General features: G+C 35.9%; 1 protein-coding gene across 1 annotated transcript in view; it reads right to left on the bottom strand.

The window, feature by feature from the left end:
• Positions 1–13,929, bottom strand: part of LOC128514393 (low affinity immunoglobulin gamma Fc region receptor II-like) — a 105,186-nt gene that overhangs the window by 46,041 nt on the left and 45,216 nt on the right. Inside the window, exons 4-5 of the mRNA XM_053488265.1 lie at positions 4,531–4,833; positions 3,990–4,265 (exon numbers count right to left, since the gene is read on the bottom strand). Coding sequence (XP_053344240.1) covers positions 3,990–4,265; positions 4,531–4,833 — 579 coding nt within the window. The remainder of the gene's footprint in view (positions 1–3,989; positions 4,266–4,530; positions 4,834–13,929) is intronic.

Genomic DNA, 13,929 nt, shown 5'->3' on the forward strand with positions numbered 1-13,929 from the left:
TTTTGAACGGTAGCGTATATATAAAAATATTATTATACAAGCAAGGTGCAGAGTTTAGTCCGGGGTCTGCGAAGAACGTCAGGGTGATATGACGCACACCAGAACTGGAATTCTGCTGTTTGATCTCCTTAGCCTCCTTCACTTCTGTGCTGAGCCAGCCTTTGAAACCTCGCCACCGAAAAGGAAAAAGCCGTGAGCAGGATTGTGTTAAGGCCCCTTATCCCAGCCGGCAAAGCCGACGGACGTCAGCAAGGACTCCCGCATAAGGCCGCACCCAGAGGGAGCTAGTATAAGAGCTAATATATATATATATATATATACATATATATATATATATATATATATATATATATATATATATATATATATATATATATATTCTTTTATATATAAGGGGTTGGACAATAAAACTGAAACGCCTGACTTTAGACCACAATGTATATCATTAGTATGGTGTAGGGCCCCTTTTTGCTTCGAAAACGGCATTAATTTATCCTGGGAATGAAAGATACAAGTCCAGCACAGTAGCCCTAGGGGATTGGAGCCATTTTTCTTGCAGAATAATGTCACTATGTGATGCTGGTGGAGGAAAACATTCCTGGCTCGCTATTCCACAACACACCAAAGTGGCTCAATAATATTTAAATCTAGTGACTGCGCAGGCCATGAAAGATATTTAACTTTACTTTCATGTTTATCAAACCACTCTGTCACCAGTCTTGCTGTGTGTATTTGTGCATTATCAACCTGATACATGGTAATGTCTTCAGGATACAATGTTTAAACCATGGTCCTCCAGAATGGTTCGGTAGTCTGCCCGAGGTTTCCGCTGCTGGCACTTAGTATGGTGAAATCGATGTTTGTACCCGGCCATGTACATTGACCCTGTGAAGCTCCAGACAAACAGTTTTGTTGGAAACAGGAGAGTTGATGCGCCCAATTAATTCTGTAGAAAGTTGGGCAGCTGTGTTTTTTTGGATACAATCTGAGTTAGCACCCAGACATCCCTTACAGACTGCTTCCTTTTGTGTCCACAGTGGTGGATGTGGTTCGTTGTTCTTGGTGGTATGCTGACATTACCCTGGATACTGTGGCTCTTGATACATGACAAAGACTTGCTGTGTTGGTCACAGATGAGCCAGCGAGACGCACATCAACAATTTGTTCTCTTTTGCACTCTAATATGTCACCCGTGATGTTGTGTGTATTGGAATTTGTTATGCAAAACTGTGCTTTTACTCTGCTAATTAACCCTTCACACTCTGCTTTTACTGGTGGAATATGCAATCAATGAAGATTGGCCACCAAGGTCCTTAACCCTCAACTGCTCAGATGTGTAATGAGATAAAAATGTAAGTCGCTCTGGATAAGAGCGTCTGCCAAAATGCCCAAATGCCACCAGGCTAGTCAAATTGATTTTAATTTTTTTTCATAGGGCAACATCTGCATTCATGATGTGTTTTGCCCAACTTATTGCACAATAGTTACTTGTACATGATTTATAATTGTTGAGAAATGTGTATAAATTGTTTACGGTAAGTAAGTAACAGCAAGACTTGAGAGACTGGTTAAATGAATTTAATCAAGGAATTACTAAAATAAGTGCAACTGACGTAAATGACTGAGAAATGATTATTTAAAAAAGTAATTTCAATATAAAATAGAGTAAAAAATATTTTTCTAATAATTCATTAAAAACTGATTTCTAAAAAAAATACTTTTTATATAATGTGTGCTATACAACACCTCACAAATCTCACTGTGATAAAAATCAATTTAAGAAAAACAGCATTTGTAAAATTAATGGGAAATTACAGTACAGTACACAAGGTTGTATATCTGTATTTTGAGAATTTTAAGCTATATGTAATATATATTATGTGCCCCAATACAATTAAAATATGTTCTTTAAATGTCATATAGATTAAATAAGAATGCAGGTTTGGTGCTCTAACTTAGCTGGTGCTAACGACAAGAGGGAGTTTGCTTAATGATACAGCAGGTCAGCAAACCAGACTGCAATAATCCAGTCTAGGACTTATGAATACATTCACTAGCACATTTAAAACAAACGATTGAAGCTCAGGAAAAGATTAAATCATTTATGTATGTTTAAACATTTCTTTTCACCACTGCTGAACTTAATTGATATTAACCCCATCCATTACTTTGTCCAAAAACAGTTAACCATGACCTTATTAGCATACATAAGAATATGGATCACTACAAAGAGAGAAAGAGATCACATAAATACAAGTCTGAGGACCAGATTCAGGTGTACAGCAAGGATCATTATTTCTTTAATCTATCTCCACACTAAGCCACCTTACTTGCCTAATTATCATACTGAAATTACTGTACAGACTCTCTTATTACTAACATGTTGTTATCTGGCACCTTTAGGGAGTAAAATGAACTTAATTACATATAAGTATCAGAATTAATATCAGTTTCTTCCTGATATTTAACTGAATTGTAAAACAATTACCTCTCTGTTCAGCTTCACATCTGAGTATACAGCATCAGCATCCACACTGGCTTTCTCTAATTAGAAAAATAAATCTTTATTTAATCTGAAAAAAAAAAAAAATTTAACCACGCACATTATGCAATGTTTTTATTATTATTATTTATTTTACCTGTTTTGTTTATATCTGTTTTCTTCTGTTTCATTTCCAGTTCAGCATAAGTCACATCACTACCACTGGGTTCAGCATCAACATCTGCATCAACAGAAAACAAAAACATCACACTGATCACCAGCCTGATAATACACTAATCATTACAGTATCACTTATACCACAGTGCTGTTACAGTCTCCATTCTATAATAAGAGTAATTCCATTATAATTTAACATCTATTATGTTATTTATAACATTATTCAATTGATGACTGAATATATCGGAGACTGTACCACTTATTGTTTGCATGAATTGTTAAAGTATTAAATTATTTTACCTTTCATCTTGTTTGTCTTATTTTTCTTTGTGACTGGTGCATAAGTGGCTTCACTGTTCTCAGCTTCAGCTTTACCTGAACAGAGTGCACTCTTAATCACTACAAGACACTTCTGTTCTGTGTAATCTATAGGTACAGTATACCTCCTAATGTAGGATGAAATGTTTGATATAAAATGAGTTGTTCAACTTGTATTTGCCTGATTCACAAGGGCATAAATGGTATCACTCCATATAGAAAACAAATTTCTTGAAAGATGATTGCTAACAAATGTAGAAATAAAACGTGATTGAGACAGGGTCTGACCAGCCTGAAGTGTTGTGTGTGAGAGTCTTCACCTCCTGACCGATTCTGCTCTGGTGTATGATTAGTTTTCTGCTGTTTTCCTATAGAGGGAGACAGATTCTACAGATAAACAGGGTGTAAAAAGTAACAGATGCATCTTATAATTAATTAGTTAGATATAATTGTTTTAGTATAGATTGTTTATCCTCTATAACAAATACCTTAAATAAATAAGATTATATATAATATAATGTAGCTAAAGCAGTTAGCAAACCTTTCTGTATTTTGTGGCAGCACACCAGAATTATTAAGATTAATGAAACAATAAACAAAAGCGTCACGACTACTCCTATAGTGACTACTTTTTCATCATTGGATCCAGAATCTGCAATAGAGGAAAGAAAGAGCAGAATTGAAACTTTTAAACATTGTACATATAAATTGTGTCGTTAAACACAAAATGAAAGAATGACTTTTTTTTTTAGAGAAATCAGGAGGTTTAAGGGATAGAACAGAAGATTTAAACTACTGCTTGATTTTAATGTGAAACTCTTTACCCTGACTGTGTTTTGTGGTGTTAAATTGGATGAAAACTCTTAAGCTGAGAAGAGTAATAGTAAGAGTGTCTCTTATTAAACAGTTCTTCCAGTTGTAAACTCAGATTTCCAAATATTCATGTAACATTACAATGTAACATTTCTCATTACCTTTATCAATAAACACACTACAGTAGATGAAGACTCACCATACACTGTGATGTTGACAGGATTACTGTTTTCTCCAGATTCAGACTCACACCAGTAAACTCCAGTGTAGGATGTGTTGAGGGAGCTGATTTTACATGTAGATCCTGTAACTGGTCCCAACTGGGAACAATCTGTAACTCGTGTATTGTGTGTGTATCGTCTCACTGACCATCCAGTAGAGTTACTCTGGTCCTCACAGCTCAGTGAGAGAGAGTCACCAGTAAAGTGTTGAGTTCTGTTGGGATTGATGATCAGAGAGACTGGAGGAGATTCACCTTAAACAAACAACATTATAACTCATATGGTATTATGATTACGTTTTTTTGTTGTTGCCATAACTCGGATTGAACACATTTACACCTCATTTATTGGAGAGATATTTACTGTAAATAAGAAAAATCCTCTACCAGTGCTTAAAGCTATTAAACTGCCACAAAACCAAAGTATGAGTATGTAAATCAATACTGTTTAAATGTTTAGATTTTATTTACACATCTATATTTAACACTTCAACACACAGGTGTTGTCATTTTTTCTCACCAGTGATCCATAGTGGCTGTGGAAGGCTGTGATCAGTCTGAACCATCTGTCTGTCTCTCTCTCCTCTGCACGTATAAACTCCAGTGTGTTTAAGAGCAGCAGGACTGATAGTATAGGAGGCTTGAGATCCTCTCCTGCTGTCTTTATAGGTGGCGTTAACATTACTCTCTCTGTAGGGACTCTCTCTGTACCAGCTGAATGTCCAGTCTGTAGAGGAGTCTGTAACCTCACAGATTAGAGTCACTGAGTCTCCTTCAGTCACCCAGCTCTGTGGAGATACACTCAGTACTGGGCATGGTCTCTCTGTTACACAGGAAATACAATAAGATAATAAATGTATACTGTACTGGGCCTGGTGTCTCTGTTACACAAGAAAAACAAAAATATACATAAAACTATACATTTACTTCATACACAAAAATTATTCCATAACTTACAGATCAAATAAAGAGCACAGAATAGTAAAAACATTGCTAAATATAGACTGAATTTAGCTGAATATGCTAAATATAAGGAATTATAAATATATATTTTTTATTCTTGGCCCTTATTAATGTGTAATTTAGTTTTGCTCAATAAGCAGGATCACCTGTATCCATTGTTTGTGTGTTACACAGGAGCAATTCAATTTAGTTTTAATTATATAGTATTGGTTTTGACAAGGTGTGTGTGTGTGTGTGTGTGTGTGTGTGTGTGTGTGTGTGTGTGTGTGTGTGTGTGTGTGTTCATGCTTCTGTGTGGGTGTTGGTATAAGTCCAGTCCTTAGAAATTGAGAAATCTGATGGGAAGAAACTGTTACACAGTCTGGTTGTGTGGGTACAATTGCTTTGATACCTTTTCTCAGATGACAGGAGGGTGAAAAGTGTCTGACCCATGTGAGGTGTCGTCCACAATGCTGGTGTCTGGTGGTTCAGATGCAGTGTGTAGTTTGAATGGTCCCAAACCTGTAATGCAGCTGACAGTTAGCTGGGTATTGCTGCACAGTCATGAGTCAGCAGAGTGACCAACCCTGTGGGGCCTCACTGTTCAATGTGATGATGCAGAAGATGCCTATTCACAGTGACTGAGGTTTCTTATTCAGGAAATCTAGGACCCATTTGCAGAGGAAGGTGTTTAGCCCCGGCAGCCTCAGACTGATGAACACGGAACTAGCACAAACAGCATTTGAATGTCCCTATTGCCCAGGTGTGTGTGTGTGTTTGGGTGCCAGATGGAGTTTGTTGGTGACGGGACCCATTGAGGCAGCAGCAGGGTCTTCTCTTAAAGCATTTCATAAAGGATGGCATAACTATGACAGGATGAGAGTAATCAAAGTCATTAAGGCAGGACACAGAAAAAGACCTGTACAGGGATGATGGTGGTGGCCTTGAAGCAAGTGGGTACACTGGTGCTGCTTAGAGAGAGTGGGTGGTAGACATAAGCAAAACCACTGAGCCTCAATGTCTTTCTCATAAGTCAGCTATAAATATCCATAGCAAAAAAACTCGAAGATGAGATCTCAGGTTAATCTCTTCTTTGTATCCTAGACAGAAATAAGACATCTCTGAGACTTTAATGAGATTTAGGCATTTTTTTGCATCTTCTCAAATGTGGCTCATTACCTTAAAATCTTAGAGATAGTTTATATTTGTCTTGTGTGCAACTCATATATGTGGAAATGAGATGTCTTTGAGACTTGAATGAGATCTTCTCGAATGTGTCTCAAATATGGCGCATTACTTCTAAGTCTCAGAGATAGTTCATGTTTGTCTCGTGTGACTCACTTATTTTTTATTTCCCCAAAGCAGTGTTTCCCCACACATAAAGTAATTGTAAATGGTGCATGTTCTGATATGATCCTTAAAAAAAAAAAAAAAAAAAAAAACCTTAGTCATGTGTGTATATAAAATTGAGTTCTTTATATTAAAGAATATATTTTGCTGAAAAATGTCACTTTATATTGCACAATTCTGACTCATATACAGTATATTTATTAAAACATACAGTAATGCAAAGAATGGCTAACAATCCTTTGGTTTAAGGGCTAGATTTTTTTGACAGACAGTGCCATCTACACTAAGGAGTGTATAGTACTTTTTTTTAATTCCTTATCTTACTCTTCACATACAGGTAGATGGAGGAAAGGGTTAGTAGTTTGGATCTCTGAAATGCAGATATGTAGGTTGGTAACAACTAAAGTCAATTACAAAATTGTTTTGATCAACATGGCTAACCTTGATCTGGACACTTTCATAAATTTATTGAAATTAATTTGGCAAATAGCAAAACTTACCAATAAAGAACTAAAATAAAATACAGAATATATTTTTTTTATCAAGAAGTGAAGCAATGAGATAATGTTTGTGGTTAGTGATTTCTGTCCACACTTATCATTTAAGGCCAAACCTATATTTGATTATACATTTATGACTAAATATTTAAAAAATGGTCAACCCAATTAAGCCTACAGTACATATATATTCTGATAAAGACATCATTTTCCACAATCCCTCCCACACATGCTCTTAGCCTGCAAATGCTTAAGTGTCCAGTGTGTTGTGGCATGTGCAGGGCATTGCAGTCACCAAAAACCACTGTACCAAGCATCAATTATCCAGACTTTTACGTAGGTGGTGGTAGTGCACCACTTACTTTGGCTGCTGCAGATAAAAATGAAGAAAAAAAACAAGTAGACAAAGCCGACAGTGAAGGTGGGTTTTACTTTTTCACGCCAAATTCAAAATTAATTATCATTGACAAGGAGTCAAAATGTAAAACCACAGAGTCTAAAAAAAAAAAAACTGTGATATACTTAGCTTAAATTTATGCAGCTTATGTTTGTTATCAAATTGCAAAAGCAATTTACTGTAAGTGCTACATGTGGGTGGTTTAGCATGTGGATTAGCATATCCAGGAAACTAAAGCTTGTGAGGTTCAAATTTTATTTAATCTTTTTAAAGAAAAAATCTGTCAGATAGTGCCAGTATTATTATTGGGCATGTCCTAAGTTAACCAGTGTGGTTTGACATATTAAGTTACGTTTTACTTTTTTTTAAATAAACTGTGACGTTACTGCATGATCAGTTTTTGCAAAACAGTATTTTTATTATAGAGTGTTTAGTGTTTAACAGTAGTTACTAGAACATGTAACTTTAAAGACACTGTTAATTATATTTTATAAAAAAAGACCAATATAAATTGTTTATGGAAAGGTTATGTGGGTAATTATATACACTTTACTTTAACTGGGTTCTTTTTAGAACCATGCCACCTCAAAAGACCAAGAATCTTAACAAAGAAAATGCAAAAGAATTTTCCGGAGTTTCCATCGACACATCATCAGTCAGGTAAGCACCAGCCCATGATCAAGCAAAAAAAGAAACATCCTCTGACTTTCAACTGTTTTTACTTTCAGTAAACTTAATATGTAAATATTTGTATGAACACTAAAAGAGTCAACAGCATAAGACATAAACTAAAAATGTTTCACAATGGGTCCCTGAATGAAGGGAGGCTCAAAATCAAAAGTACCAGTCAGTATCTGGTGGCCACCAGCTGCTTGAAGTACTGCAGTGCATCTCCTCCTCATGGACTGCCTACTGCGGACAGTCTGAGCACTGATGGAGGGATTGTGTGTTCCTGGTGTGATATTCGGATGTACCGATCCTGTGCGGGTGTTGTTACACATGGTCTTCCACTGCGAGGATGATCAGCTGTCCTTCCTGTCTCCCCGTAGCGCTGTCTTAGGCGTCTCACAGTGCGGACATGGCAATTTATTGCCCTAGCCACATCAGCAGTCCTCATGCCTCCCTGCAGCATGCCTAATGGACGTTCACGCAGATGAGCAGGGACCCTGGGCATCTTTCTTTGGGTGTTTTTTACAGTCGGTAGACAAGCCTCTTTAGTGTCCTGCGTTTTTAGAACTGTGACCTTAAATGCCTAATTTCTGTAAGCTGTTAAGGTCTTAACGACCATTCCACAGATGCATGTTAATTAATTGATTATGGTTAATTGAACATGCATGGAAAACATTGTTTAAACCCTTTACAATGAAGATCTGTAAAGTTATTTGGATTTTTACAACATTATTGTTGAAATACACAGTCCTGAAAAAGGGACGTTTCTTTTTTGATTATATATATATATATATATATATATATATATATATATATATATATATATATATATAAGCACTTGACACCATATTAAGCATTTCACTTCATAGCACACGGTATACTCACCTAAAGGATTATTAGGATTATTATTACCTGTTCAATTTCTCATTAATGCAATTATCTAATAACCAATCACATGACAGTTACTTCAATGCAGGGGTGAACTCCAAACCGAATGTCGGAATGGGAAAGAAAGGTAATTTAAGCAATTTTGAGCGTGGCATGGTTGTTGGTGCCAGACCAGCCAGTTACTGGGATTTTCACGCACAACCATTTCTGTGTGAAAAAGGGAAAAACATCCAGTATGCGGCAGTCCTGTGGGCGAAAATGCCTTGTTGATGCTGGAGGTCAGAGGAGAATGGGCCGACTGATTCAAGCTGATAGAAAAACAACTTTGACTGAAATAACCACTCGTTACAACCGAGGTATTCAGCCAAGCATTTGTGAAGCCAAAATACGCACAACCTTGAGGCGGATGGGCTACAACAGCAGAAGACCCCACCGGGTACCACTTATCTCCACCACAAATACGAAAAAAAGGCTTTAATTTGCACAAGCTCACCAAAATTGGCTAGTTGAAGACTGGAAAAATGTTGCCTGGTCTTGATTTCTGTTGAGACATTCAAATGGTAGAGTCAGAATTTGGCGTAAACAGAATGAGAACATGGATCCATCATGCCTTGTTACCACTGTGCAGGCTGGTAGGGGTGGTGTAATGGTGTAGGGAATGTTTTCTTGGCACACTTTAGGCCCCTTAGTGCCAATTGGGCATCGTTTAAATGCCACGGTCTACCTGAGCATTGTTTCTGACCATGTCTATCTCTTTATGATGGCTACTTCCAGCAGGATAATGCACCATGTGACAAAGCTCAAATTATTTCAAATTGGTTTCTTAAAGTTCACTGTACTAAAATGGCCCCCACAATCACTAGATCTCAACCCAATAGAGCATCTTTGGGATGTGGTGGAACGGGAACTCCGTGCCCTGGATGTGCATCCCACAAATCTCCATCAACTGCAAGATGCTATTCTATCAATATGGGCCAACATTTCTAAAGAATGCTTTCCTGAAGGCGAAAGGGGGTCAAACACCACATTAGTATGGTGCTCCTAATAATCCTTTAGTTGAGTTTATATGACTGTGTATAAATTTTTTATTTCTATTCATGATTTTGCAACTTTTATATTTACTCAATATTTTTAGTGTTAAAAAAAACACAGTACCACAGAGTCCTCACGGTAACCCCAGCTTATCCACTGTAGCTAGTTTATTGATATTATTAGTAGTAGTGTTAGTAGTAGTAGATATTACAATGTTAGTTGATTTTGGCCAAAATAAGTAAATCATGAATAAAAATTTAAGCCCTCCAGAAGTTGTGTTTATCTATGATAGTTTCAAGTCACTTACAACATATTTACACCTGCTTATGTTCTTTGCAGCCAGACTTGCACCACAGCCAAGACCATAGCACTGCTCTCAAGCCCCTACCTAACTAATGAATCAGCAAATAATAATTAGCGTGGGATTGTCACGAACTGGGTGTATTGGCAGGTGTTGAACGCCGTGGGCGGAAGGAGCAGGCATAGAGGCAGAGGGGTTGTGTAATCAAAAGGAGTCTTTTAATTATGGTTAAACACAAAGTATAAATAAAGACACAAACAAAGGAACAAACAAACTCAAACAATACTTAACTTTGTGCTAACAGGGGCTCTCTGGCAAGACACGCCCTGTGGCGCACGCCCTGTGACGCCCCCCCCCCACACACACACACACGCCCTGTAAATTTTTCATTAGGCTACTCTGCAGTGTAACTACACACAGTAGTTTCAGCAATCTCCTTACTGGAAGTGTTTTCTTAGCTTTACGCAGGCCAATGAGAAGCTACTCAGCCATGTTACCAAAGTGTGTGTGTGTATCTACACCAATCAACAATGATTTTAAAATGCCCTTTATGAAGTGGCAGCTTTGTCGCTTAGGGTATGACTTCACAAGACCTCTGGGGAGGTGTGTTGTGGTTATCCCATTCGAATTGGGATATACAGAGGTTGGAACCCAGGTTTTATAAATAAAATGAAAATAACATGATTATATTAAAAGATATAAATATAAAAAGAAACATTATGAATGTCGTAAACAGATTTCATTATTTTCTAATAAAGCATGATTAGTTTCCATTAAATATTTACTTAACTGGTTCCTCTTGATGCACTACTTCTACCACACACTCTACCTTTAGTTCGCTATTCTTAAGTTCTCGCTTGCATTCTGTACTAACTAAAGCTTTCTTATGCACCTATAGTAGTTGAACAACCAGACAGTAAGGCGTTACAGTAGTCCAACCTAGAGGTGATGAAAGCATGAATTTATGCATTGTTTAGAGACAATATATTTCTAAGAATGCTATTTTGGTAATATTATCTGCATGTGCTTTAAATGAAAAACTAGAAAAAGACTTTTAATGTTGCACTGGATGTATAACTGTGTATCATCAGCATACAATAAAGACTAATACCGTGCTTATAAATTATGTTGCCCAGATGAAGCATGTAAAGAGTAAAAAAAAGTAAGCCTAAAACCTATATATATATATATATATATATATATATATATATATATATATATAGGTTTTAGGCTTAGGTTAGGTTTAGGTTAGGCTTTAGGTTATAGGTTATATATATATATATATATATATATATATATATAATCATATATACTTATATGATAAGTACAAAATAACTCAAGGAATGAGTTATATGAGTACCAGTCAAGTTATATTTATCCATAACCTTTTTTTCTGTCAGTAACCACAAATTCACATTTCCTCTTCTCCACAGCTCATCACAGTTGTTTCAACACAAGCAAAACCACAGAAATCAACTGACTACCTTTTTTCTCAGGTCTCTACCTAACTAACTATTATAATAATAATAATAATAATAATAATAATAATAATAATAATGTAAAATTTTGCCCTGTTTATAAGACAAGACAATCGAGAAGTTTGGTTCAATTTGTGTGTGTATGTGTGTGTGTGTGTGTCTCTTTTTTTTTTCAGCTCACAGAATATTAGCAGACATCTCACTTTACACAAACATACACTCCAAGCAATAAGAAATGAGAAAACAATGAAACGTTGCCAGGGGCCCACACACCTGTGAGACTTTAGTTTTCTAATGAAAAGAAATGTAAAATACCTGAGCAGCTTCCCTTTGATTGAGCTACCTAATATTGTATACTCACTTAATCATTTTTGCACCAATAAACCCACCATGTGCCACAAAATGACTCACTCTCAAAATATCATCTGTCACACTCTCAAAAACAGAGAACATTTTCTCTAGGGACTTAATATGTCAGCTACCCCACATGGAAAAAACCTATATGAGGATATATGCGCATATATCCTCACCTATATGCAGTATATATGGACATATATCCTCACCTATATGAGGATACATGTGCATATATATATATATATATATAAGGCCTATAGGCAGTATATATGCGAAGGCCATATATGAAGGCCTATATGCAGTATATTATCCTCACCTATATGGGGATATATGCGCATATATGAAGCCTATATGCAGTATATATGCATATATATGATAATATATATGCTGCATATAGGCAAAATTGAGGTGCATATATGTGCATATACAGGCCATATAGGTCTCCTGTATTGCTTCTTTATATCCACATATAAGCCCTATATGTACATACAAGATATGTCTCCTATATAGCTCATGGCAGGATCTGGTCATTTTAACTCATATCTCACTTTGGCAACTGTCATACATGATGCGCTCATATTTTCTATTATTAAGGCAATAACTAAGAACTAACTAAATAAAAAACACATTTTAGAATTTCTGTCGCATTATCTGCTAATAACCCGAGGCAGGACACGCCCACACGCCAATCACACGGAAATCAGTCCGGCTAATTTACATACTAGGCCACGCCCCCGGACAAGGAAACTCTTCAGAATGTTCTGGAAAGTGGGAGGAGTTTACATTTACCTCAGAAGAAGACTGTGTGGCCCTGACGACGAACAGGAGCATTTTGAAGAGAGAATCACACTGGGTAAGTTATTAAGTCTTATATAACTCTTATTCTAATAATATTAAACTAATATTAGTAATTTTTTTCCTCACTTCAGCTAGCTCTTGTCAGCTTGTGTGACACATTGGCTTTCAATGCCATTAACATAGTTTAGGTAAATCATGCTAACATGCTGCCTTTATATGTAGCACAAACATGATATTTCCCGGTGGCTAAGCTAATGCCATATGGAGTTTACAGATGTTTATAAATGTTTTAATAAATAATCATTTATTATTATTATACTGTCTTATTATTTTTGTCTTTTCTAGATGCTACATTGAAGAAGTGGCCGGCAGCCACCCGAGGGCAGACAGGCACATCTATCAATTCAAAGCTCACGAAGCTGAGAAGGTCTTCAAAATATATATGTTTTCTTCCTGTTGAGTTTTTTTGTCTTATTTTTGTTCTTGTACTATATTTTTGTTCTTTTACTATTTGATTGTTCTTAAAAAAATTTAAAAAATAAATTTCTACATTTTGGGCTTTTATTTATGTTGTCTAACAGCTATGGATTTTAATAATTTTACTAATATCTAGGTAAAAATATAGGTGCATATATGCACATAGGTACATGTATGCATGTGTATATATATAGGTACATATATGCACGTATATATGTACACATATATGTACATATAATATAGTAAAACGGCCAATTTTATATATGTCACATATATGTCTATATGGGTACATATATGCACGCATATATGCACGCACGCATATATGTACATATATGTACATATAATATAGGAAAACAGCCAATTTTATATATTTCACATATATTAAAAACCTATATCACACTTATATTAAAACATATATGTTTTATATAGGTTTTTTTTCCGTGAAAAATGAGTCAGCTGAAAGTATTAGCCATCTGCTAATACTAGCTATGCTAAGTATTTTTTTATGAGAAGTGGATTGTGTCTGAATTAAAAGTTAGAAATAAAGAAAGGTACAGTAAAGTGTTGTTTGAGCAATACATGCCACAATCTGTGGATTAAGGGCAACCATAGATCACTAATTTTAAACTTAACCATCATTACAGTACCTACCTCCAGACCATCATTTAAAAAAATCCAATGTAAGGGTTTGTGTGAACATTCCCATGTCTCTGTGTACATACAGTAAAGCACCTCC

This window comes from Clarias gariepinus, chromosome 1 (genome assembly GCF_024256425.1).
Source record: "Clarias gariepinus isolate MV-2021 ecotype Netherlands chromosome 1, CGAR_prim_01v2, whole genome shotgun sequence".
Lineage (NCBI taxonomy): Eukaryota > Metazoa > Chordata > Actinopteri > Siluriformes > Clariidae > Clarias > Clarias gariepinus.